The following is a 23111-nucleotide window of genomic DNA, read 5'->3' as shown; positions in this document are numbered from 1 at the left end:
TGAACTTTTAACTTTGACAACCTTGGTCTACCAGTTCCAGGCATTGATTAGAGCCAGCTGTAAGAGCTGTTTGTTCCGAGAGTCTGACCTTCTCCGAGTGTTTAGAGTTCAGCAGGGTAGTTAAAACCACCATTTGTAAGACTAGTTTTACGATATCACATGATGATATTCACCATCTAGAATCGGGGCAGAGGGTATTTAAGAATAATATTAATAAATTTAATTAATTACATAGAATGGGAGATCAGGTGATGTGTTGCTGCTGCAATATGTGGGAGCTGGTGGACACCATTGATGCTCACGGTGATCACATTTGCAGTAAGTGTTGGCTGCTCGAGGAATTCCGGCTCCGTGTTGAAGAGTTGGAGTCCGAGCTTCAAACACTGAGACACATCAGGGAGGGGGAGAGTTACCTGGACTCTGTGTATCACGAGGTATTCACACCAATTAGATTAATTAATTCAGATGTAGTCCGTGGCCAGGGTCAGGATGGTGTGACTAGAAGTGAGGCAGGTACGGGGATCCAGGAGGTAGTGTTGGAGGAGCCGCAGCCCTTGCACTTGTCCAACAGGTTCGAGGCTCTTACTCCCTGTGAGGATGGGAACAGGGACTGCGGGGAGGATGAGCAACCTGGCCACAGCACCGTGGAGCGGGGGGCCATTCAAGTGGGGGGAGTTAAAAGAAATGTTGTAGTGGTAGGGGATAGTATCATTAGGGGGATAGATAGAGTTCTTTGCAGCCGAGAGCGAGAGTCCCGAAGGCTGTGTTGCCTGCCCGGTGCCAGGGTTAAGGACATCTCCTCTGGACTGGAGAGAAACTTGGAGTGGGAGGGGGAGGATCCAGTTGTCGTGGTCCATGTTGGTACCAACGACATAGATAGGACAAGGAAGGAGGTTCTGCTGAGGGAGTTTGAGCAGCTAGGGGCCAAATTAAAAAGCAGAACCACAAGGGTAATAATTACCTGAGCCACGAGCGAATTTGGCTAGGACAAATAAAATTAGAGAGTTAAATGCGTGGCTCAAAGACTGGTGTGGGAGAAATGGGTTTTGCTTCCTGGGACACTGGCACCAGTACTGGGGCAGGAGGGAGCTGTTCCGTTGGGATGGGCTTCACTTGGCCAATGCTGGGACTAGAGTCCTGGCGGATCATATAACTAGGGCTGTAGAGAGGGCTTTAAACTAACTAGTGGGGGGGGAGGTTCCTAGAGAGCAAATAATACAAATGACAACAGAGAAGGTCATAGACTTAGGTAGCAGTGGGGAAATTAAAAACCAGAGCGTGTCAGGAAGGGGCAGAAGGTATGGAGTAAAAGGTAAAGTAATAAAAAGGGCAAAAGCAGGAACTACGTGTCACAAAACATCTTTGAAAGTTCTCTATCTGAATGCACGTAGCATTCGTAACAAAATAGACGAGTTAATGGCACAAATAACTACATATGGGTATGATCTTGTGGCCATTACAGAAACATGGCTGCAGGGTGACAATGCCTGGGAATTAAACATACCAGGTTATTTAACGATCAGGAAGGACAGGCAGGAAGGAAGGGGAGGTGGGGTGGCTATGTTAATAAAGGAAGGAATCACTGTAATACAGAGAAATGATATTGGGTCAAAAGATCAGGATAATGAAACAGTTTGGGTGGAGGTAAGGAATAATAAGGGGAAAAAAACACTAGTGGGCGTAGTCTATAGACCTCCGAACAGTGGCAACTCTGTTGGACGGAGTATCAATCAGGAAATAATTGAGGCTTGTAATAAGGGAACATCTATAATTATGGGGGATTTTAACTATCACATTAATTGGACAAATCAAATTGGGCAGGGCTGCCTTGAGGATGAGTTCATTGAGTGTATTAGGGATGGGTTTCTTGAGCAGTATGTAACTGAACCGACCAGGGGGCAAGCAACCTTAGATCTGGTCCTGTGTAATGAGACAGGATTAATTAAAAATGTCCTAGTAAAGGATCCCCTTGGAATGAGTGACCATAACATGGTTGAATTCCATATTCAATTAGAGGGTGAGCAGGTTGGATCTCAAACAAGCGTGCTAAGCTTGAATAAAGGAGACTATGAAGGTATGAGAGCGGAATTGAGTAGAGTGGATTGGGAAAATAGATTAAAGGGTAAGACGATACATGATCAGTGGTGTACATTTAAGGAGTTATTTTACAACTTCCAAAAAAAATATATTCCACTGAGAAGAAAAGGGTGTAAAAGAAAAGACAGCCATCCGTGGCTAAGTAAAGAAATTAAGGATAGTATTCGACTAAAAACAAGGGCATATAAGGTAGCCAAATCTAGTGGGAGGATAGAGGATTGGGAAAACTTTAAAAGACAGCAAAAAATAACAAAAAGATTGATTAAGAAAGGGAAGATAGATTATGAAAGTAAATTAGCAAAAAGTATAAAAACAGATAGTAAGAGTTTTTATAGTTATATAAAAAGAAAAAGGGTGGCTAAAGTAAATGTTGGTCCCTTAGAGGATGAGACCGGGAAATTAATGGTGGGAAATATGGAGATGGCAAAAACACTGAATGAATATTTTGTATCAGTCTTTACAGTAGAAGACACTAAGAATATCCCAACACTGGACAAACCGGGAGCTAAAGGGGGGAGGAGCTAAACACGATCAAAATCACTAAGGAAGTGGTACTCGGTAAAATAATGGGACTCAAGGCGGATAAATCACCTGGACCTGATGGCTTACATCCTAGGGTCTTGAGGGAAGTGGCGGTAGGGATTGTGGATGCATTGGTAATAATTTTCCAAAACTCCCTGGACTCGGCAAAGGTCCTGGCAGACTGGAAAACTGCTAATGTAACACCCTTATTTAAAAAGGGCAGTAGACAGAAGGCTGGAAACTATAGACCGGTTAGCCTAACATCTGTGGTAGGTAAAATTTTGGAGTCCATTATTAAGGAGACAGTAACAGGACATTTGGATAATAATTTAATAGGACAAAGTCAGCATGGTTTTATGAAGGGGAAGTCATGTTTGACAAATTTTCTGGAGTTCTTTGAGGAAGTAACATATAGGGTAGATAAAGGGGAACCAGTGGACGTAATGTATTTAGACTTCCAAAAGGCATTTGACAAGGTGCCACACAAAAGATTATTGCTTAAGATAAAAAATCACGGGATTGGGGGTAATATTCTGGCATGGATAGAGGATTGACTATCTAACAGAAGGCAGAGAGTTGGGATAAATGGTTCATTCTCAGACTGGCAATCAGTAACTAGTGGTGTTCCGCAGGGGTCAGTGCTGGGTCCCCAACTCTTTACAATCTATATTAACGATTTGGAGGAGGGGACCGAGTGTAACATATCAAAGTTCGCAGATGATACTAAGATGGGAGGGAAAGTAGTGAGTGAGGAGGACATAAAAAACCTGCAAGGGGACATAGACAGGCTAAGTAAGTGGGCAGAGATTTGGCAGATGGAATACAATACTGGAAAGTGTGAGGTTATGCACTTTGGCAGGAAAAATCGTAGAGCAAGTTATTATCTTAATGGCAAGAAACTGGAAAGTACTGAAGTACAAAGGGATCTGGGGGTCCTGGTGCACGAAACTCAAAAGGTTAGTATGCAGGTGCAGCAAGTGATTAAGAAGGCCAATGGAATGTTGGCTTTCATTGCTCGGGGGATAGAATATAAAAATAGGGAGGTATTGCTTCAGTTGTACAAGGTATTGGTGAGACCGCACCTGGAATACTGCGTACAGTTTTGGTGTCCATACTTAAGAAAGGACATACTTGCTCTGGAGTCAGTACAAAGAAGGTTCACTCGGTTAATCCCGGGGATGAGGGGATGGACATATGAGGAGAGGTTGAGTAGATTGGGACTCTACTCATTGGAGTTCAGAAGAATGAGAGGCGATCTTATTGAAACATATAAGATTGTGAAGGGGTTGGATCGGGTGGATGCGGGGAAGATGTTCCCGATGATGGGTGAAACTAGAACTAGGGGGCATAGTCTTAGAATAAGGGGCTGCTCTTTCAAAACTGAGCTGAGGAGGAACTACTTCACTCAGAGGGTGGTAGGTCCATGGAATATGCTGCCCCAAAAAGCTGTAGAAGCTACATCATTACATAAATTTAAAACAGAAATAGACAGTTTCCTAGAAGTAAAAGGAATTAAGGGTTACGGGGAGCGGGCAGGAATTTGGACATGAGTCTAGGTTCGGATCGGTCATGGCCCTGTGGGTAGCGGAGCGGGCCCAGGGGCCGTGTAGCCTGATCCTGCTCCTATTTCGTGTGTCTAATTCTGTTAGATTCAGGAGATGGTTCTGTGATAGTGGATTGGCGGTTAGGATCAGATCAGCCATGATCTTATTGAATGGCGGAGCAGGCTCGAGGGGCCGATTGGCCTACTCCTGCTCCTATTTCTTATGTTCTTATGTTACATTTTTCCCATTCTTTTTAATTCATTCGATAAGTTATCTTCCAGGTTATCCAAATGAAACTATTGGTTAAACTTTCCAGGTGAAGAAAACCTAGCACTGTTTGACTTGCCCCACTTGAATGACCCCTCCGACTAGAAAGTTGATGCTGTGGGCCGAACCATCTTGCTATATGGTGACAAAAGGAGCACATTTGAAGGGAGCAATTTGACGATCTCCTATATTATCTCACGTTTTATACTCTGACCTTTGCTCTCATCCTCTATTTTTCATAACTTTAGGGTACTAGTTTTTCTGCTCAATCCTCTCTGTCTCCCATACTGGTTTAAAGTATTTTCTACAGCCCTATTTATCCTTTCCACTAGGATCTTGATTCCAGCCTGGTTCAGATGCAGCTCGCCCTCACGGTACAGCTCCTTCCTGCCCCAGTACTGGTACCAGTGTCCTATGAAGAAGAAACGCCCTGCACATTTACTTCCTGATCTGTTTGCCCCTATGTCAATTAACATGTGGCTCGGGTAGTAATCCGGAGATTACCCCACTCTCGAGGTCCTGCAGGGCCTCCTCCCCATTCCTTCCGATGTCATTGATTCCGACATGAATCATGATAACTGGTTCTTCCCCCCCCTCTTTTTCCAAGTTCGTTTCCAACTACTTTGAGATATCCCTCACCTTGGCTCCGTGTCGGTGACACACCCTTCAGGACTCTCAATCGTAATTGCAGCGAATACCCTTGTTGTACCTGTTGGACAGGACCAGATTCCGCAGTTCCTCCTTCCCTGCCTCTGCTAGGTTTCCCCTACCCTGCTGACTGTCTTTATTGTCTCTCACTTTTTATACTCAGACCTTTGCTCTTTGCCTCTATTTTTCTTCTCTTTAGGGTGCTAGTATTTGTACTCAATCCCGTCGGCACCCCGTACTGATTTAAAGTCCTTTCTACAGCCCTATTTATCCTTTCCACTAGGATCTTGATTCCAGCCTGGTTCAGGTGCAGCTCGTCCCCGCAGTACAGCTCCTTCCTGTCCCAGTACTGGTACCAGTGTCCCGTGAAATGGAAAAGCCCTACACATTCCTGTACCTGTATCCCTCCAAATGGTGCGACTGTGTTCTGGAATAAAATATCTAACTATTGCTCCCCCTGCTTTATGTGTCAGAGTGTTTCTAACTTGCAGTCCAGCTCAACGATTCTGACCCGGGGTGTCTCAAGGTAGGGACGTTTCCTGTAAGTGTGGTTACCCGGTACAGTCTCATTGTCCACAAATTCCCACATTCTGCAGTCCCGACGCACTGCCTGTGTTACAGTTATCATAGAACCTTACAGCACAGAAGGAGGCCGTTCGGCCCGTTGTGCCTGTGCTGGCTCTTTGAAAGAGCCGTCGTGCTCAGTCCCACCCCCCGCTTTGTGTCCGTAATCCTGTGAGTTCCTCATCCTCCAGAACCGTCCAACTCCCTTTTAAAATTATTGATGGAATCAGCTTCCACCACCTGTTCAGGTCGAGCGATCCCGATCCCAACAACTCTGAATGGAAAAGAATTCTCCTCATCCCCCTCTAGATCTTTCACCAATGATTTTGAATCTGTGACCTCTGGTTATTGACCCACTCACCAGAGGGAATAGTTTTTCTCAATCTACTCCATCAAAACCTCATCACCTTGTAAACCTCTATGAGGTCACCTCTTAACCTTCTCTGTTCCAAGGAGAACAGTCCGAACTTTTCCAACCTCTCCTCATAACTGAAGTCCCTGATCCCTGGTAACATCCTGGTAAACCTCCTCTCTGCCCTTTCTAAGGCCTTGACATCTTTGTGAAGTGTGGGGCCCAGAATGTCCACAATACTCCAGCTGAGGCCTAACCCGTGAATTATAAAGTTCCAGCCTGATCACTTTGTTTTTATATTCTATTCCTCTTTATAAACCCAAGTAACCCACATGCTTTTTTAACCACCTTATCAACGTGTCCTGCCACCTTTAAGGGTTTGAGTATATGGACACCAAGGTCTCTCTGCTCATCTACACTTTTCAAAATCGTGCTATTTATAGTTCACTGTCTTTCCATATTAGTTCTCCCAAAGTGCATCACTTCACACTTCTCCGTATTGAACTCCATCTGCCGTGCTTCTGCCCATTTCACCATCCTGTCTGTGTCATCCTGAAGTCTACAACTATCCTCATCACTATCTACTACTTTTCCAAGTTTCATATCATCTGCAAACTTTATAATGCAGCTCCTGCTCCCTACACCCGAGTCTAGGTCGTTTATAAAAATTGAATAGAGCAATGGACCCAAAACTGACCCTTGGGGAACACCACTGCAAACCACCTCCCAGTCTGAAAAACATCCATAGACTTACCACCCTCTGCTTCCTGTCACTGAGCCAATTCCGTATCCAGACCACCACTTGTCCCCTAATTCCATGGGCTTCTATCTTCTTAACTAACTAGCCTCCTGTGTGGCACTTTGTGGAATGCCTTCCGGAAGTCCATATATACACAACATCTACTGCACTACCTTGATCAACCTTCTCTGTTACCTCGTGAAATAATTCAGTCAAGTTAGTCAGGCATGATTTGTCTTTAACAAATTCATGCTGGCTCTCCTCGATTAACCCATGCCTTTCCAAATGAAAGTTTATTTTGTCCCTGATAATGGTTTCCAATAACTTCTCCACCACCGATGTTATGCTGACTGGCCTGTAGTTTCCTGGTTTATCCCTCCTTTCTTGAATAGTGGTTTAACATTAGCAACCCTCCAGTCCTCTGGCACTGCTCTAGCCAATGAGGATTGAAAGATTGTGACTGATGCCTCTGCTATTTCTACGTTTGCTTCTTTCAGCAGCCGAGGATTCATTCCATCTGGACCAGGTGACTTACCAGCTTTCAGTTCAATAATGCTAATCTTTTTAGTACATCTTCTCTTATCTATTACTATCCTGTCCGTAATGTCCCTCTCCTCTTTTAGTGCAACCTTCACATCCCCTGCTTCCTTTGCGGAGACAGAAGCAAAGTACCCATTTAATACATCAGCCATGTTCTCTGCCCCGACATGAAGATTTCCCTTTGGGTCCCTAATATGCCCAACGTTTTCCCGAGCTCACCGCTTACATTTTATATGTTTATAAAGGCCTAGAAATTCAGTGGGCTGCGCCACCCGTTAGCGCCTTAAGAGGGCGCTAAGTGGGTCGGAAGCCACTGGCCACGCCTCCCGCTAAATTTAGCGGAACGCTAATGGCGGCGCTAGCCGTTAGCGCTGCGCCGTTACCGATGATGTCATCGGTGTGCGCAGCGCCCCGCTACCGCCCCGATCGCGATATTTAGTTGCGCCCCCTGCTTTAACGTCGGACGCTATGTGCGACTGGTTCAGGGGGGCCTACCTGCGGCGGTAGAGGCGCTAATTAAAGGAGAGGTGCAGGGCGGCCATTTTTTTGCTGGCCGCCTGCCAGCACCTCTCCGCGCTGCCGTCCCCGGCCTCCTGAGCCCGTCCCCGGCCTCCTGAGCCCCCCCCCCCCCCCCCTCCGGTGGAGTGCCGACTGCGTTCCAAGAGCCCGGCACTTCTCCTCAATGCCGGGCTCTTTTGCCGGCAGTCACGATCCTCGGGGGCCCAGCTGGGCCCCAGATCGCGCTGCAGAAGGCCTTTAAGAAGGGGAGGAAGGCCTGCAGGACCGCAGCGCGCCTTGCCGCAGCATGTGGCACTGCGGCACGTTGCGCCGCGATCTTCAGCTGCAGCGCCCCAAGAGGGATGCAGGGCGCCTCGAGTAGCGCCGCGCTTCCCTCTGGGACGCGCAAAGTGAATTTCCAGCGGGCGGCCGCGACTACTTCCGGGGCGCTACTTTTAGTGCCCTGGCGAGGCTGGCGCCCCAAACGGGGCGCTACTGAATTTCTAGGCCAAAATGTTTTCGGGTTCAATTTAATGTTGCCTGCTAATCTATTCTATATTTATTTATTTTATTGTTTGTACGGCAGTTATTTATTTGTCTCCAGTGCTAACTCAATCGCCTTTAATGCGAAATGAGTTACTTCTATTGCTTAGTTTAGTATATTTAGCCTATTACATCTATTTATTTATTTAAATTTGCCTCTTATGTATTTTTTTTAAAGTTGCTTAGCTCCTTTATCCCCTCTATAGTTAGAATTAGAGTGTGGGTAAATAATTGAACACTTAGGGGGTGATTTTGCCAATGGGGGTGCGTTGGAGGCGGGACTGCTGCTTGTCGGGTTTTAGTCCCGCCTCCATTGACTTGTGGCCAACCCACGCTATTTTCCCTTGATCGACCTTGTTAAGCCCGCCCAGCAGGTTTAGCAGGCCAATTAAGGGAAAGCCGGTGACAGAGAACGTCAGCTGAATCCCCCACTATCAACATCCTGGGGGTTACCATTGATCAGAAACTGAACTGGACCAGCCATATAAATACTGTGGCTACAAGAGCAGGCCAGAGGCTGGGAATTCTGCGGCGAGTGTCTCACTTCCTGACTCCCCAAAGCCTTTCCACCATCGACAAGTCAGGAGTGTGATGGAATACTCTCCACTTGCCTGGATGAGTGCAGCTCCAACAACACTCAAGAAGCTCGACACCATTCAGGATAAAACAGCCCACTTGATTGGCACCCCATCCACCACCTTCAACATTCACTCCCTCCACCACCGGCGCACTGTGGCTGCAGTGTGTACCATCTACAAGATGCACTGCAGCAACTCGCCAAAGCTCCTTCAACAGCACCTTCCAAACCCGCGACCTCTACCACTTAGAAGGACAAGGGCAGCAGACGCATGGGAACATCACCACCAACAAGTTCCCCTCCAAGCCCCACACCATCCTGACTTGGACCTGTATCGCCGTTCATTCACCGTCGCTGGGCCAAATTCCTGGAACTCCCTTCCTAACAGCATTGTGGGTGTACCGACACCACATGGACTGCAACGGTTCAAGAAGGCGGCTCACCACCATCTTCTCAAGGGCAATTAGGGATGGGCACTAAATGCAGGCCTAGCCAGCGACATCCACATCCCATCAATGAATTTTTTTTTTTTAAATGACGTTTCATCTATCTAAAAATGTTGACAGATGAATTGTCATTGTTTGACAGCTCTGTGAAGCTGTCAAACACTGACATTCTCTGTAGTTTGATGAGTCCTTGTATTCAAGACTCACCAAACCCCTCTTGTGAGCAGAAATTAGATGGTTGTTGCATAGGAGAATGCAGCAGCCATCTGTCATCTCTGCTGGTGAGATGCGAGACTCTCCGCATCCCCAACTGTTGAAGCCTGCAGGAAGAAACAAAGGTAAGTAAACATTTTCTATCACTTTTCACTCACCTGACATACTTGCACCCGTCACTCACCTCCACAGTGCACTTTTGCACCCCTCCGACCCACTGCTCGCCTCGGTGACCTTGGCGGGGTTTCCTGACGTCGGGAAGCCCGCACCTCTGGTGGAAAAATAGGGATAATCCTCTTAACTGCCTGTTAACTACCTGTTAACAGGCAGTTAAGTGGCTGTAATCCCCTTCCCGCCTCGAGGAGATGGGACCTGGCGCTGGTCGAGTACCCACCTCCGGGGCCGATGGCTTGGGGGCGGGACGGGTACCTTCCCCCAGATTCTGCTATTTTCCCGGCAGTCCCGCCTCCCCAGGGCTGGCAAAATCCAGCCCTTAGCTTTTATTCCTCGGGCTCTGCCATTCCTCCCTCTGCGTTGACTATGACGTCATTTTTTCAAATTCTTCCCTCCAACTGTTAGACTTATTTGGTGCATGTGTGCATTGAGGGAGAGAGAAGAAACCAGAGGAAATAATAGGAAATATTCTTATGAACAAATACATTTACAATGCAATAAAACTGTCTTAAAAGCCACAGATACAACCGATCCTGTTTGTTCCAAAATTTATAAGTAAGTCCTACTAATCCTCACGGTTACCAGAACTGTGGTGTATTTCCACCACTTACTTTCTTACTTTGTGAGGTCTTCCAGTTTGAGTTGTGGCCAGCTCTGGGAATTCAAGTCCAAACGTATCTGTATGATGAGCCTGCACTTCAATCACTAGATAAATCAAACTGATGTAAGTTGTTGTCAGACTACAGCCAGGTTCTCCTCCTGTGTTGTACGTCTGGCACTGCTTGTAGAATGTATGAAAAATTTTTATCGCATCATCAACTGCATACGCAATCTGTTCAGTATACAGTCTTCCCCTTTGTAAACCAACTTCAGCTTTGTCTCCCTGCACTACTTCTAAAAAGAAAGGCTTGCATTTCTATAGCACCTTTCACCACCTCCGGACGTCCCAAAGCGCTTTACAGCCAATGAAGTACTTTTAAAGTGTCATCACTGTTGAAATGTAGCAATGTAGGAAACTAATGTTCTATTTACAAAAAAACTGATGTTTATGTCCTTTTGTATACATCAGGTCGATCAGTTTTGTTGGAACAGCCTCGTAAGTCAGGTTCCAAAGTGATTAGTCACATGCTTTGCAGCCACGGTGGTGAGATTTTCCTGCATGTTTTAAGCAGTGTTCGCTCCATTCTGGAGGACCCCCCATCGATTAGTGAAGGGTGTGGAGGAAGGGTTACTGATTACAGGATTACGGTTAGTCACTTTGCAAAAATATATATTTTTATAATTGATTTGTTTTCATGTCCTGATGTCAAATGATAGTGACAGTGTGGACTGCCTGCTTAGAAGCTAAATCAGCAGTGTACAATGAGAAAATCAACACCTGAACAAACGTATATGCATTCTTTCACAGCAATAGCCTTAAGTATTACTTTCTAAAAGTCTTCAAAACTTTTTTACTTTGAAGCTGACTACCCGTTTCTTGTAAGCAAATTCTAGATCAGCACTGATTGATGCTTTGTGCCAGAAAATCGAATCCTGGATTGTATTCACTGATGGTGGAGGACTTGTCTTCAAATGCAGTAATCCTCAAAAAATGGTTGTTGCATTAGCTAATAGGAATATGGATGCTGAATAATATTTGCCATCACTTCATTTGGTTCTGCATTTTTGGCTTGTGTCTGCACACTGATAACCTGAGGTTTACTTGAGGCTCCTTTTAAACTAGAAAGTTTTATTTGGCAGTTTTACCTCGATCCATACGAACATACAAAAATGACAGACAGGAACAGGCCTCGTCCAGCCTGTCCCACACAGATCTGATGCCTTATGCATCACAGTACACACACTCCCCATCCACCAAACACGTCATCAAGAAACAGGCTGATTCGGCGGGGGAGCGGGAAACTAGAAAATTCCTCTCTGACCCCCTTAGGCAATCAAAACTAGTCCAGGAATTCACATTGGCCTTGATTGACATTACAGGATACGTTATCTCAAGTATACTAAAGCACCTTTGCTAATTTTGGTTACCAGTTTGCTCCTCCTGAGCTGAGGTATAGACTGTGGCTGGGTTATGGCTCCACGGGTACTTTCTGGTGCCTGGCCGAAACAGCCATTCTTCTCGTGTGTGTGTGTGAGCTCAGACGTTGAGTGTTGGTGGGCTATTTGATTCTGTTCCCAATCATTCCTCTCTTTGCCTGACTCCCTAGACATTGGACTTCCCAGGTAGTGATCAGGAATAGGTACCCTGACTGATCCCCACCCCCACCGGCCCTCGCTCGGTAGCAGTGTGGCCAATTGTCGCGCCCCCCCCCCTGCTCTTCCAGCCAACTCAGCACAGACCAAGAATCGGACCCGGACCTCAAAATCAAATCAAAATCAAATCAACTTTTATTGTCATTGTTAGTGCACAAGTGCAGTACAACGAAATGTAGGCTTGCGGCTCCCGAGAGTGTACAATTAGATTAAGACATTTAAACATTCAACATACATTTGGCTTGTAGTATATTAACATAAACATAACCATAATAAAGTGCATTGGCAGATGTGCAGGCTTTAGTGTTTATTTGTGGAGTTCAGTAGGATGACAGCCCTGGGAAAGAAGCTGTTCCTAAATCTGGTCGTACGGGTGCGAATGCATCTGGAGCGTCTCCCAGATGGCAGGAGGGCGAACAGACTGTGGCTGGGGTGGGTAGGGTCTTTGATGATCGACCGTGACCTCCGTAGACAGCGTTTCTGGTATATGTGCTCTATGGACCTCCTGACTTGTATGGCTCTGTTGCACCTCACCGTTGCCAACTGAGCCAACAGGTTAGCTCCCCTCACTCATTCTTATATTTGATTCTGTGTAAGATACTCCTTGTCTAAGAAATAAGTAACATACAGTATAAATTGTACAAGGAGAATCCAGACAGATCAATTTATTATTACTATTTCACATCGCGAATTAGTTTTTAAATGTTATTAATTGTACGTTGCTCTTTCTGGACTTCTAATATTACTGTTTTGAATGACTTAAATCGAAGCAATTGTCGGTCTCAGTAAGATTTGATATCATCTGCCTATCCTCCTTTATCACAAAGTGGGGGATATAAAAATAATTACTCATCATCTTACAGTTCAAGAACATGTACCTCCAATAAACAGTTAAGACCTGCGGCACACCCAGTGTTTTGGGTTCACAGCATTGTTTTTTTTTTAGGACTTTGGTGAGTTCATGAGGGAAAACCGATTAGCTCCTGTACTGGAAACGCGATACATGATGGATGGGAATATGGAAGTGCCATTGGAGAGGGCCAAGTCCCAGCTTGAGAGACATACACGCTATTGGCCGATGATTATATCTCAAACCACAATCTTCAACATGCAGGCTGTAAGGAAATTTCTGTTGGCGTTGATTCACACGGCAGTGTAACTTTTCACAAGTTGAGGGTGCACACGGGAGTTCATCCTCAGGTGATGGGATTAATGCTCGCCTTGTGCATCTTTCAAAGCATGGGTAACAATGCTGTCTTACTCTGGTTGTTGTCTAACATTCACAATTTCAGTGTGTGAGGCATTCTTTTCAGTAAATACAAAGCCCATAACTTCAGAACAAAAAGTAAACTTTTGTCTTCCTTCAGCTGTAGTTTTATGCCACACTGTTACAGCATCTTCACACTGTTGGAAGCTAAAGTTGTCAAATGTTGATCAAGCCGAGAGCATTTCCTTGCAATATTCTGCGACTTCTTGCTTTGAACGGTTTTGTTTTCCAGATCTCGTCAGTCACTATGTCATAGGGTAGATTCTGTTGGGACTCGGGGTTATTAATCGCGACTGTAAGGTTCTTCTTTAAAATAAAATCGCACCTGTTGCACCAGCTCTGCAGTATGATGGGTGCAGCTATCGGAGCACACCAAACCTCCAGCAATTTCAGTTATCACAAGCTAAAACTAACGGAGCAGGTGTCTCTCTTAAACATCATAAACCTTTGGCAAAGAGGTTATTTAGGTATGAACACAAAATGTGCCAACATCAAGAAGAAAGATAGACTTACATTTACAGCATTCGGTCACATTTCTCAAAGGCTAGTAATGAGATGAATGAATGAATGACCAGTTGATGGGATTTTGGTGAGGTTGGAGGAAAGTTGCTCAGTACACTGGGGGATCTCCCTGCTCCTCTTCGAATAGTGCAATTGAATTTTAACACCCGCCTGATCCACTGGAAGAGGTGGAATGAAGCCTCGGTTGAGATCGACAATGCAGTGCACTCAGTCCTACAGTGGAGTGTCAGCTTAGATTTTGTAGAAGGACTTGAACTTGGAATTTTTAACTTGGTGAACTGAATGCTACCAACTGAGCCCAGCTGGCACAAGCACAATCTGTAGGTTCTAGCGTTGCGTTGCATGTTTGCTAACACTTTGAACATGACCACAGGGAAATTGGCCGTTGAAGACAGCGTAGCTCCGAAGTGGATCTCTTTCAGATTCCTGACCCTTTCAGCGCATGGCCATCCTGTTTTATGGTCTCTCCTTTGCAAGCTTCTAAGGCAGCGTGATCAGTGATCCACAACAGGTTCCAGGCTAAAGTAACTTAAGAAGTTGTGGGGAGCCGATAAAGGAAATATTACTTCCAGTATTGCTCCTTGGTATGTCCAAAGCTGCCAAGTGCCTGCTGCTGGTTGTTCAATTTACTCACTTCCTCTTCCTGTTTTACTTGATGCCCAGGTTGTTCCTTTAGCTAGTCTAATTGTGAAGGAGAGCCTAACCGATGACGACGTCCTCAACTGTCAAAAAACTATCTACAACTTAGTAGATATGGAGAGAAAAAATGATCACTTACCCATTTCAACAGTTGGCACCAGAGGCAAAGGATCCAAAAGGTAAAATGTTTCCTTAAGAATTAACTTAATTGTTAAATACAGGAAACTTTGTGCTATCCGGCACCGACGGGACCGAGCTGTTGCCGTTCCCTCAAAACTGCCGGACACTCCAGCGCTAATGTTGAAGCATACGGAGCTTTTCATCTCCGTATCTGGCAACAAACACTGTTGCTTAACAACAGCTTCTAAACAGTCGGCCCGTACCTTGGAAGCGTCTGTAGCTTCGCAACAGCTTCAGAGAGACTTTCCAGAGCCTGACTGTTGGAAAAAAAAGCCACAAGAAGAAAAAAACCTAACAAAACGGCTCCTGATTTTTGCCGGTGGCTCGAGCTTGCCGGACACTTAGCCTCCGGATAACACAAAGTTTCCTGTACAGAAGTATTGCAGTCAGTCAAAGCTTTGATGGGCATGCGTTCAGTGTCTGAATATGGCACCTTTTCTTTTGCTTACTATTTTTGTAACTTATGTAAAGTTTGTATTTATGTAGCGCCTTATCACATTTCTCTGATGTATTCAAATTAATTTGAAGTGCAACTTGACTTGTGTAAATAACATGGTGCCTATTTTTGCGTACAGCGGGATCCCATAAACAGTGGTGGTAGTTGAGGGAGGACCAGGATACCTGGAGAGATTACCTGCTCTTTGAATAGTACCATGGGATCATTAATGTCCAGTGTGACAGGGGGCATTCCTTCCAAAAGGCAGCTTCTTAAGAATCCAATACTCTCTCTCTGGTGTACTGCAGCATTTAGCCTAGTTAATGTGCCCGGGTCCAGGGTGAGGCTTGCACTTCCCACACCTTGGTGAAAGTGCTTCTAAGAGCGAAGCTGAAACTTCTGTATGTGGCACATCAGCATTTCTTAGTTGGATAAAAGTCTTCAGGTATTGCTATATAAGGAAATAACTAGAGAGGGTATTGGCAGAGCTACAGTTACTATAATTAAGTCACACAACTGGGTCCAATGACTTTTCAAATGTTAAAAATCTACACAAGCCTGTAATTTTCCTTACAGCGACGGAGTAGTTCAAAATTTCTTTAAAAAAACACTAAACTTGCGCAGTCAACTCGAGTCCAGTTTCATTCCAATTTGAACTTGATCCGTGCCAGATATTACTTTACTGCGCTGACGGAAGCTTTTCCTAACAGCCGTGCTTGAATTATCTCCAGCTAGCACCATTCGCCAGAGTGCTCAAACAGCCGCACATCATGGAGGCAGTATGCCTGTGGCTAGTCGTCACCGGTATCAAAGGTGTATATTTTCCACAGTTTGAGGTTCCACACCCAGAGACATAGTTACCAATACAAGGCAATTCCCTTTGGACTGATCAGCGCCCAGCGTCTGCTCAAAGTGGTTGTTGGTGGTTGTGGTTAAAGCGCAGCTCTAACACCGGAATAATCTACCCTGTGTGAATGGCACCTATCCCGAGAAAGCTCTCTAACCCCTCAGCCTTTTCAAGCTTAATTTGCCAGTAAACTGGGACCCTGATCTTAGTACCTCTCCCACCAGAGCGTCTATGGGTCCTTGTCACAAGGGATTACAAGGTATCCAGATCCTAGTAAACTGAACTCCTTGGGATTGATAGTTAATGTCTTCATGTGATCCCTGCAGCTTATCCTCCTTTTCCAATGGTCTCTCAACAAGCTAGTTGTCTCTTAGAATATGTTGTAAGTTGTGAGCTTGTGACGGTGCTGACTGACAGTTCAGTCAGTGTCATGTGCAGTATGGATTCAATCTATAACATCACCATTTGCTCAGACACTGGTAAACACAAATGATGATGTACACGTCGTGTGGGAAGATGAGCTGAGGGCTGGACTCTGTCTTAGTTACTTGAGCATAAACAAGGCCAAACTGTGAGCTGTCTCGTGGGGATGTACGCACTGACGTCTATTTAGTGGTGTGAGCTTTCAGCGTGAGAAGGGTTGGACTTGAACTGTTACTTAAATTTGTTTCTGTACAAGTGACTTTCTAGGGGGTTATTAACTCCACTTGTTGATAAAGCAGGAATATGGGGGTTGTTGTAATCTTTCTCCCCCATGCCAACCGTTGTTCAGTTGCACCCCCTTTATTCTACATGTTGCTACTGTTTTCTGCGGTAGGATTTTCCTTTGGCTTCTGTCAGTTGCTATTTCTTGTGAGGCGACTGTCTTCAATTCAGTCCAGCTTGGTTGACTCTGTTTTTACTGGCTCAGTTACCTTTGGTAGCTCGGAGCTTGTATGTCACAATGGACCCATTCTTACCAGGGCTCGGCTCTCCCATCATATAGCTTTGGATTAAGCTTTTGTGCTTCGTTTAACCTGCTTTAAACCTCTGCAATTATCTTCAAACTTATTGTGTCTCTCTATTTTAGTGGGTTTTTTGAAGATGCTAGATGTATACTTTTAATATTTGTTTGAAAAATTGGAGTGAGTATTGGCGCCACTGTGTCAGCCAATGAGCTGGAGGTGGGGCGGGACTTATGGCAGGACTTGCAGCGAACAGAGAGTCTCCCGATTAAAAGCAGAACAATTTCTCCAGCACAATTCAGTGAGGATAGTTACATAATACAAATTATGTGTGCAAAATCAATCCCAGTCACTTACAACAGTGCCGTCTCGAGGTGTGATTGATGGGGGAATTACCTAATCATCGCCATTCTGTCTGGGATTTTTGGTGCCACTATATGCAACCTTTCTAAAATAAAAGTTACAAAAAATGGTGACCCCTAAAGCATTATAGAGGTATATGGTGCTGTTAGAAGTGGTGTTATACGCCGCGACATGGATTATACATTCAGCAGCACCTCTGCAGAGAGAGCTGCTGAAAGGCCGTGCACGTGGAGTCTTTGCTGGGTTACAAATGTTCAACTGTAAAGTGAAAATACATTGATAGTGGGTCATGACACCACAGTGCACTGCCAGAATTAAATGGTGGCATTTTGATTTTTTTTCTTTTTGGCCAGTAATAACTAGTGTGCTTCTAATTCTTTCCCTTGCAGAGATGAACAGTACCGGATAATGTGGAACGAGTTGGAAACCCTGGTCAGAGCGCACTTAAACAACTCTGAGAAGCACCAGCGAGTGCTGGAATGTCTGCTGGCTTGCCGGAGCAAGCCTCCTGAAGAGGAGGAACGCAAGAAGACCCGGAGGAAGAGAGAAGATAAAGAAGATAAATCGGAAAAGGTAGTGAAAGACTACGAGCCTGACAAAGCCTGGCAAGATTCTGAGCGGTGAGTACAGTATCATCAAAATGAAGAGGCCATGGGTGCCAATTAAGTAATGCTTTGCTTAAAAGGGGAGGATATTTTTGTTTTAAATAACTCCTCTTCAATGAAGAAAATAAATCTTTTAAAAGGCATCAATTATTTTTTTTTAAAGGCCTCCATTTTATTGCTGACATAAAGGCCTCCGATTAGGATGTCCCTCCTTGCTTAACCACTCCCGCTACATCAACTGAAGGGTGCCAGTAACCCGCGCTACAGGCTGGGAGTGCAGACTTCGCGCATGCACAGAATGAAGTGTTCCCTAGTACAGGGCTACTCATAATTCACCACCGATTGGGCAATACCGCTCACATAAGGACGCTATGGGAGAAGAAAATGTCATGGTTTTACTCTAGGGGCACTCTCTGGAAGCTGGAACTAAGTATAGACAGATCTTGCATGGTATGGCTGATCGGGAGATCGCCTGTGCTGTAGCGAACCTGTGGCGCCGCTGATCGGGAGAGTGCTAAAGACAAAAAGGTTGTTTCCTCCATTTAAGAGCATCCCTTACCCTTATTAACGACAAAATTTGCTTACAGATAAAAACACAGCAGGATATATACCTGGCCTGTTACTTACACTCACACCATGCAATAACAGTTTTACACTGCTCTTGGTCAGAAAGGCAGGACTTCCAGGGTGCGCTGAGTTCACGATTTTGAGTTTGTAAATGCAGTCCCCGCTACGTAAACAGCCCACATTTAAATCAGGCAATGGTTTAAATTGGGCAAGTAGCGCAAACCATTTGCCATCAGCGTTAGTGTCAATTACCAGCGTGTTAACTAAGCGTGCCGGGGTATTTCGGACAGGAAGAGGTGTTCAGTGAGTAGTTTGCACTTCCTTACGGTGCAGTTACCTATTACACTTCTCGGTTACGGTTCCAGACGGGAAATTCAGCAGGAGAGAAGCTGGGCAAAGCTGACTGATCTCTGTGGACAGTCTCGGTATGGAAGTGCCACGTCCCGTCAGTGTAATAATTTGTGCAATACATTACACAATAACTATGGTGTACGTTGCTTCAGAGAAAAGTATGGGTGGGTCAGAATTATAGAGCGCTGAGTTCCAGCAGCACTTCCCATGTACCTAATTGGTGCAGGATAGTTCCAGCCTGGTCAGCGACGGGAGATTAGCGAACTTTAAACGGAGCACTTTGAAGTATAAACCATCCAACGTGTAGAGCTGGCAAATTGCATTATGCTATTAGTATGTTTATGAAAATAAATGTTATGCTGTGAAATCTAAATGGCCAAAAGCAAATTGATCATGCTGTATAGATTTTACTTTCCTCCTTGCACCCCCACTCTCACTGGTCTCCGCCAGCTATGGCGCTATCGAGGGTGGGCAGGTAACCTCCATCAAGGTATCCTCTAGTGCCAGTGTGAGCTGCTTGCCTGGAGACATGTCGAGGGTGCCATAACCTAGTGGTTCTGGTTCTGGTACTGGACTGGGAACCCAGAGGTCATGAGTTTAAATCCTACCATGGCAAGTTGTGAAATTGAATTCAATTAATCTGGTAATTTATGGACTAGCACTAGAGAAAACTGACCACGAAAGCTGCTGTTTAGTTGTAAAAACCCAGCTGGTTCACTGATGCCCTACCCGGTCCGGCCTCCAGTCCCACACTATGCGGTTGACTTTTAATGGCCTCATGGGAACTAGGAATGGGGAATAAATCCTGCCTTGTTGGTTACACCCACATCCTAAGAACAAATATATAAAATAAACTCGGGGGTGACACTCTCTATTATCTTCATGGAGGAGAGATGGTCACACAACCTCTGCTCGACCCCTCCCGACAACAACGCTGGCGTTTGGCCCAGCACCCACTGCTCTAGTGTAACATGATGGTGCTCCGAAATGCTGCACCCCTTTGTTTTGAGGTTTGATGTTACGCCAACGTGAGTTATCTTGTGAACGTTAGCGTGATTTGATGCTATCTGTGCACGGCCACAAATGATGGAGATTTGGAACTTGTTTGTAAAGGTTAAAAGGAGCGCTGGAACGGGAGAAGGAGGAGCTGGCTGAAGCTGAGATAATCAAGGACTCTCCCGACTCGCCTGAACCACTGAACAAAAAACCCCGGGTCAGCATAGGAGAGATACAGCCTCTCGAGAAAGTTAAAGGTGATTGTGTTGTTGCCACTAGGTACCTATTATTCCATGTTCTATACAGTGTGCGCTCAAAGCAGTAAATTAATCTAGCATGTTTCAAAATGTCATCTGAACCTGTGACATCCTACTGGTGTAAAAAATAGTCCTACGAATTTGTTCTTTATAATATAACCTTTTGGGGCGTTGCACATGGTGAGGGACGGATTTAGACTACGTGGAGGATGGAGGATGATGAGGCCAGGGTGCGTAGATGTAATTCGCTCCCCATGTGACAGTCGTACCTATTATTTTTATGTAGGAGTTTAACTATAAAAAAATATATAAAATGAAATAACAAAACTTGCAGCAATTTGGAAAGCCGAGAAGTAGCGTTGCTTGGAGTGTAGGGGGCGCAAATGGATTGGCGACCGGGCGCGGCGCTGACATCGACTCCCGCCATATTCGGTGGGAGTTTTGCGGTGGCGCCACGGCATTGCGCCCCGATCTCCTTCGCCCGGAGATCGTGACATCGTCGCCCCAGTAGCGCCCCGGACCCGAAATTGACTTCCGCCCCCCCGCAGCAGCGCCGGTTGAAAACACCGACCGCTGCAGGAGGCGTGTATCGGGTGGCCAACCACTTCGGGGGTGATGATTAAAGGCGAGGTGGCCGAGATAAGTAAAACAAAACTTACCCAGTGTGCGGCGCTGTTGAAGTCTCCGCCCCGCCTGCTGCCGATTGCGCCCCAAGAAGGAAGTGCAGAGCGTGATTTAGCGCGCCACTTCCTTCTTGGAGCGCAAACGGTGAATTTTTCAAAAGTTTGAAATTGTTAGCGCCTGGCACTAATTTTCAAACTTTAAAAAATTAGCGCCCCAAATGGGGCAATAGTGAGTTTCTCTGCAGTACAGGCTGAGGAGCTGGGAGATGCAAAACTGACGTGCTATAGCGCCACTACTGGAGGGAGGGTGTAAATGTTGTATGACCAGTTCAGATTGACAATTTCTGTTACAATGTGGACAGGAATATATAATGGTAAACGGTTAACTCAAGTGTGACAAAAATGTGATAACAGGAAGTAGGGTTTTCTAGACAGGAAGTACACAGATGTAAGATTAATATAGATACAACATTAGAAAGGGTTTCTGGCAATTTGTGATGTATTGAACAGAAATTGGACTCGGTGGCGATGAGCAATTGACATAAGAAAAATGTCTCTGTCTGTCCCGCTCGCCCTGTCGTCCACGGGAAAATTGTGAAGTATAGCTGCTGAGATTAAAATTCATTGGAACAGTTCGCAGAATACGAGGGGCTCTGGTTTTAGGCCATGCCATGTGTTACATGTTTATAGATGCAGATAGGGAGCTGTAATATATTTGTATTGTTTTACATAGGCACTGACTTTTTACCCCTGTCTCTCAACAATCTCCAGGCCCAGTTTCCTTGCTCACTATGTGGACTAATAGGATCAATACAGCAAATTCAAGAAAGCATCAAGAATTTGCTGGCCGCTTGAGTTCTGTTAACAACAAGGCTGAGTTGTACCAGCATCTTAAGGAAGAAAATGGGTCAGTAGTCATCTCGTGTTTTTGTGTATCTCTGCATATGCTTAGTAAGTCTAGGCTATTCATTGCATGGTAAAAAGTTAGATAAACGCCAGTCATTCTCTTTGAAGGCTGGTTTTTACGATTAGTCTTATTTTGATTCGTGTTACTGTAATTCTATGTAATATTTGTATAACGTTGCTTTGTAGTTCAAATACAGGAAACTTTCTGGTATCCGGCACCGACGGGACCGAGCTGGTGCCGTTAGATCAAAACTGCCGTAGAAACCAGCGCTAATGTTAAAACATACGGAGCTCAGAGCTCCGTGTGAAGCAACAAACCCTGTTGCTTAGCAACAGCTACAAAACTGTCGGCGCAGCTTGCAAGCGTCTAGCTGAAGCTGTTGCTTAGCTACAGAGACGCTTGCAGAGCCAGGACTGGAGAAAAGAAGCAACGAAAAGAAAAACAATTATCTGAACCGACTCCTGAATTTTGCCGGTAGATAGAGCTTTCCGGACATTTAACCTCCGGATAAACGAAAGTTTCCTGTATTTGTAAGATGTTTGTGGCGCAGTAATACTAGTAAGACATTACTTTGTAGTATAGTGTCTCTATATTGGCAAGTTTTTTTGTGTTACAGAACGGATACACATGAAAACGGTAAAGCCAGCAGGCAATGAAGAGATGCTTCAACGCAAGGACTTTCAGAAGAGCCAGGTCAGCTGTCATGCTGTTTGTAAATTAATAATTCCCACAAAAGACCTGAAACCTTTTAAGGAAATCAACCTCAGTCTCCCAAAATGCTGCTGTTGAAATGACTTGTAACAAATTGTACACAGATTACAAGTTTGTGCTGTGTACGAAGATCAAGAAGAATTTTACTCTTTATTAAAGTTGGCATTTTCTACTGCAAAATACATTGACAATTTTAGACAGTATTTACATAAAGGTTACATTGTTCAAAAATAAAAGTTATGCCTCTACACACATTTCAGTGCTCTACTTATTAAAAATGCTATTCCTGAGTGCTCTATCCACATCCACACAACTTGTCACAGAGCATGGTTCACTGCTCTACTGTATCTAACTTACCACTTTGTTATTTATCATTTTGTTCTTGGGATAAGGGTGGTGCATTTATTGATCATCTGAGATGGTGACTTGCAGCTTGAGGGGCTTGCTCGGCCCCTTCCGAGGGCATTACGAGCCAGCCACATTGGGGTAGGACTGGCGTCGTGTGAAGGACATTAATTTTTATGAAAATCCGGCAGCTGTCGTGGTTTTCCCACAAATGACCACATTCGGTCTCACTTGCCATGGTGGGATTTGAACTCGCAACCTGTAGATTGCTAGCCCAGTGCTATAACTACACTGCCGTACCTCGCACAAGTCTGTTAAACACCGACGAGACTTTTCTGCACTCTTAGAAGAAAGCCAGTTCTTTAGCTGTCCGCAGGATGGTAATACAGTCATGTTAGGCTGGTTAAAAACATGACGGTTGAATTTGTTCTAGGGCAATTTGACACAAGAATCCTTTTGTCTCCAATACAGAGGAACGGATCAGCCAATCAGCAGTAATTTTACACCATTTGGTTTGCGAACATTCATTGACTTTTGGCTTGTGCTACAAGTTTGTTTTATGTGAAAACCCACA

General features: G+C 45.0%; 1 protein-coding gene across 3 annotated transcripts in view; it reads left to right on the top strand.

The window, feature by feature from the left end:
• ints13 (integrator complex subunit 13) overlaps positions 1-22440 on the top strand; it is a 73767-nt gene extending 51327 nt beyond the window's left edge. For all 3 annotated transcript variants that reach the window (XM_086009955.1, XM_086009953.1, XM_086009954.1), the window contains 7 exons: positions 10794-10972; positions 12924-13094; positions 14430-14584; positions 17565-17795; positions 19812-19951; positions 21346-21481; positions 22098-22440. In XM_086009955.1, coding sequence (XP_085866081.1) covers positions 10794-10972; positions 12924-13094; positions 14430-14584; positions 17565-17795; positions 19812-19951; positions 21346-21481; positions 22098-22137 — 1052 coding nt within the window. In that variant the 3' untranslated portion in view covers positions 22138-22440. The remainder of the gene's footprint in view (positions 1-10793; positions 10973-12923; positions 13095-14429; positions 14585-17564; positions 17796-19811; positions 19952-21345; positions 21482-22097) is intronic.
• The last annotated feature ends 671 nt before the right edge of the window (positions 22441-23111 follow it).

This window comes from Somniosus microcephalus, chromosome 17, assembly GCF_052327205.1.
Source record: "Somniosus microcephalus isolate GS21.2 chromosome 17, FLI_Smic_1.0, whole genome shotgun sequence".
In the NCBI taxonomy this organism is placed as follows: Eukaryota; Metazoa; Chordata; class Chondrichthyes; order Squaliformes; family Somniosidae; genus Somniosus; species Somniosus microcephalus.
Note: the sequence above shows the minus strand (reverse complement) of the source record. Positions and strands in the feature narration are given on the sequence as shown.